The sequence below is a fragment of the Quercus lobata genome, chromosome 2 (assembly GCF_001633185.2).
Source record: "Quercus lobata isolate SW786 chromosome 2, ValleyOak3.0 Primary Assembly, whole genome shotgun sequence".
NCBI classification, from domain to species: Eukaryota; Viridiplantae; Streptophyta; class Magnoliopsida; order Fagales; family Fagaceae; genus Quercus; species Quercus lobata.
The window spans coordinates 74,212,603-74,216,853 of NC_044905.1; the positions used below are offsets into that span (position 1 = coordinate 74,212,603).

A 4,251-nucleotide genomic window follows, 5' to 3' on the forward strand; every position below is an offset into this window, starting at 1 on the left:
ATATACATGTATATTTTATATATGTATATCAAAATTTTTTATTTTATTAAATTTTTGTGTTTCTTACGATACACAAAAAAAAAAAAAAAAAAATCGATTCATGATACGATTTACGTTTTAACAACTATGGACTAACCTATCAACTTTTGACACTAGCAACGTAATAATTTCCTCCTTTTTTATTTTTATTTTTTTGCCTTCTTTGCTTGACTTCTAAACATGGTGGTGGATTTCAATTCTGTTTCACTAGATTGTTTTCAAACTTAAATTAATGTTAGTACGTACTTCAAAATTCAAATAGTATAAAGTTCTACCTATGAAATAGGTGTGCTTTGAAACCAAACCACAAGCCTAACCCTCCTACGCTTGGTGGTAAATAAATATACCCAATTTAAGAGCATTTATATCAACTCATGCAAAAATTTTGTTTACTTTACAGTAAAAACATACTTTTATTTTTATTTTTTATTTTACATACTCACTTTTTAAAACACTTTAAATTAGATTATCTATTTTACACTACATTTTATTAAAATATCAAATTTTCTTTATTTTTTTAATTGTTTTTCTTTCTTCACACACAACAACCACCACCCAGTTTCTTTTACATCTTTAGAATACATAAAAAAAATAATGAAAAAATTAAATACAAAATGAAGAATATTAATGTTAAGCAAATACTGTAATAACTTTGCAAATTTACACAACTTTAACTTGATTAACGTGGATGATTTTCTGATATAAATGCTCTTGGTATGCCTATTATAAAACCCATCCACCTCTGCGACTCATTATGAAACCACAAAGCTTCTATTAACTCCAATGGCCATACTACTTTTGTACCCAGAGATACTTGTAGCAATATTTCTATGCTTCTTTTTTCTTTGTCAATGGAGATGGAGCAAAACCCGAAGCGCCATCACAAATTGGCCTGTTGTCGGAATGCTCACGGGCCTACTTCAAAATGCATACAATCTGCACGAGTATGCTACTTGGGTCCTGAAACAAAATGGGGGCACTTTTGAGTTTAAGGGCCCTTGGTTCACTAACATGAACTTCACGGTCACGAGTGATCCCATGAACATCCACCACATGTTGAGCAAAAACTTCTCTAACTACATAAAAGGGCAGAAGTTCCATGAAAATTTTGATGTTCTGGGAGATGGGATTTTCAATTCTGAGTCAGACTCGTGGGGATATCAGAGGAAGCTACTTCAGTCATTGATAAAGCACAGAAAGTTTGAGCTGTTCTTTCAGGAAGTTGTCAAGGGAATTGTGGACAAGAGCCTCATTCCAGTCCTTGATCATGTCTCAAGTTTCGGAATTGAGGTGGATTTACAAGACATTTTTCAACGGTTCACCTTCGATAGTGTTTGCTTAGTGGCTTTGGGTTTTGATCCAAAATGCCTCTCCATTGAATTCCCCCATGTTTCCCATGCAAAAGCGTTTGATCAATTAGAGGAAAGTGTGTTCTACCGACACATTGTGCCAGAAAGCTATTGGAAGCTACAAAGATGGCTTCAAATCGGAAGTGAGAAGAAGTTCAGCATTGCTGGGAAAATTTTAGATCAATTTATATACAAATGCATCTCATCCAGGCAAGAAAAACTAAGCCAAAGTAGAGCCCCAAAGACTGAGGAAGAAAAGTTCGACTTGTTGACAGCCATTGGGGAACAAGTAGAAGAAATTGGAGGTCTTATAAAATCTGACAAGTTTCTAAGGGACAATGCATTTAATCTCATGGCAGCTGGGAGAGATTCTGTAAGTGCAGGCCTCACTTGGCTTTTTTGGATTGTTGCAACACACCCATATGTGGAAGCTAAAATTCTAGGAGAGATCAAGGAGCATTTGTTGGACAAAGGAAAGTTGAAAGATTTTAACATAGATGAGCTAAGTAAGCTAGTTTATCTCCATGGAGCGATATGTGAATCCTTACGCCTTTATCCACCCGTACCTTTCGAGCACAAATGTTCAGTTCAATCTGATATTCTTCCTAGTGGTCACTCTATCAGGCCAAATACAACAATGATATACTCTTTATACTCAATGGGAAGGATGGAGAGCATATGGGGTCAAGATTGCTTGGACTTCAAGCCAGAGAGATGGATTTCAGAGCGTGGAGGAATAGTGCATGTACCATCTTTCAAGTTCATAACATTTAATGCAGGGCCAAGGACTTGTCTAGGTAAGGATATAACCTTCATTCAAATGAAAATAATCGCAAGTGCCATCCTTTGGAATTACAGTGTTCAAGTGGTTGAAGGTCATCCTGTATCACCTAGCATCTCGGTTATACTTCACATGAAGCATGGTTTGAAGGTGAGAATCCGCAAAAGATTTGTTTGACAAAGAAATTGTACTACCTGCTAAAGCTCATTGGTGGCAAGGGAGTTTTCCTTGTCACCCAATAAATATAGTTGAAAGTATTGTTTCAGAATAAATATAGTTGTGTGATTTACTTGGATTGTGCACTTGCAATTCTTCATGTAAGCATTTAGTATATATATAGGAGCCACATGATTTGGGTTGGATGTAATTTCGATAAATGAAAAGGGCTTTGATTGTTTTACATTACTCTTTCACAACATTTCAACATTCTTTTAAATTATGTTTAAATTCTAGGTACTTGTTGAGAAAGTATGAACATTGTGCGAGACTTTTACCTATGAAAGGGTGAAACAATCACTTAAGACTGTTATGTTCAAATGGTCGAAGCCAAACAAAATCCTCTCTATTTTGTTAGAATTGAAGAAAGTATATTTCAGATTTAATTTGAAATTATGAAATAGATCCATTTCAAATGGATCGGAGTTGATTCTTTTTTAGTTGAAACAATGTTGTTAATACCATATCAAAGTTGGTTTTGAATTGGTAACTAAAATAAAATATGTGGATATTGGTGAATACAGTTGGTATATTACCATTAATTTAGTAAGTATTTGTCCAAGCCAATATAATTTTTTAATAGTGTTTAAAATTGGAAGTCTATGCCTCAACCAGAATGCGAACCCCTAGCCTAAGATACCTATCCATTAACTTAGGCTAGAAAAAGGGGAAAATATTAAAATTTAAAGGAGATAAGTAGAGGAAAATTAAGAATATCTCACTTATAGTCTGTTTGGATATCGCTTATCTTACTGAAATTGAAAACTTATTGCTAAAAGTACTGTAAATAAAGGTAAAAGTGAGTTGGAATAGTACAATGAGGCTCATAAATAGTACCAAAAAGTGCAGTGGGATCCATAAATAGTAGCAAAAATAAGCTGAATAGTGAAATAATTTTCATTTTTAAGTGGTATCCAAATGAAGGCTTAGCTGATTTTCCTTGGAAGATAAAATATTTTGATCTGATGTGAAGTACGACGTCTATATCATTAAATCTAGCTATCGTTTTCTCACCATGGTAGAAGAGTAGCAACAATTGAATACAACAGTAACTAATCCAAACCAAAGCCTGTTGGAAAAAGTTAAGCCAAAGCTTGTCTCAGAATGTAGCTTTTTCGCATTCAGTTGCAAAAATTGAAGCTGTGGTAGTAGTTAAAGCTCTTGAGTTTGCATTGGAGATAGGAATTACTAAGGCTATTTTGGAGGGATCATAGTTTGTAGTCCATTGTGAATTCTTTGAAAGCGGATCGGAGGCATCCCTAGCCTCTTTTGGTCACTTGATTTCAGATGCTATGTTGTTTGTAGATTCCTTTAGGCATATTAGCTTCTCTTGTGTTTGTTGCCAAGGAAAGAGGTGATCGTTCTACTAATAGAACGGAATTGGTCATCAATGCTAAATGTTAGAACATGTGATGTAGATAGTTTTTTTTGGTGTTTGGTGTGTTAAATGCTAAAATTTTAGCATTTAGCACACCCGATCTTAGTGCTCTTATATACATTGTTTTGACATCTTTAATATAATTCATTTTAATTATAACATTATTTTCCCTGTTTTTCACTTTTTAATGAAGAAAAAAAGTGCATTATACTTTTAGTTAGTAAGCTTCTTTTTAGATATAAAATGAGTGAGTTGGGAAAGAAGTTAAAATTATATAATAATTGTGGTGTGCCACTTTAACAAATTTAGTTAATCACATTTTTTTTCCTTACATTTAAATTGAATGATAAATAAAAATAAAATAATATAATACGGTGATTTGCTACTTTTATAAGACGTTATCTTTACTAATTTAAGTGTTAAAATTTTTTCCCATATATAATAAAGAAAGATTTTAAATCTTATATACCATTAAAAAATTAGTTTAT

General features: G+C 33.2%; 1 protein-coding gene across 1 annotated transcript; it reads left to right on the plus strand.

Moving 5' to 3' along the window:
• Nucleotides 1–798: 798 nt before the first annotated feature.
• LOC115978259 (alkane hydroxylase MAH1-like) lies at nucleotides 799–2,550 on the plus strand. The gene has a single exon (XM_031100284.1). The coding sequence runs from the start codon at nucleotides 823–825 to the stop codon at nucleotides 2,344–2,346; it is 1,524 nt and encodes a 507-aa protein (XP_030956144.1). The 5' UTR covers nucleotides 799–822; the 3' UTR covers nucleotides 2,347–2,550.
• Nucleotides 2,551–4,251: the final 1,701 nt, after the last annotated feature.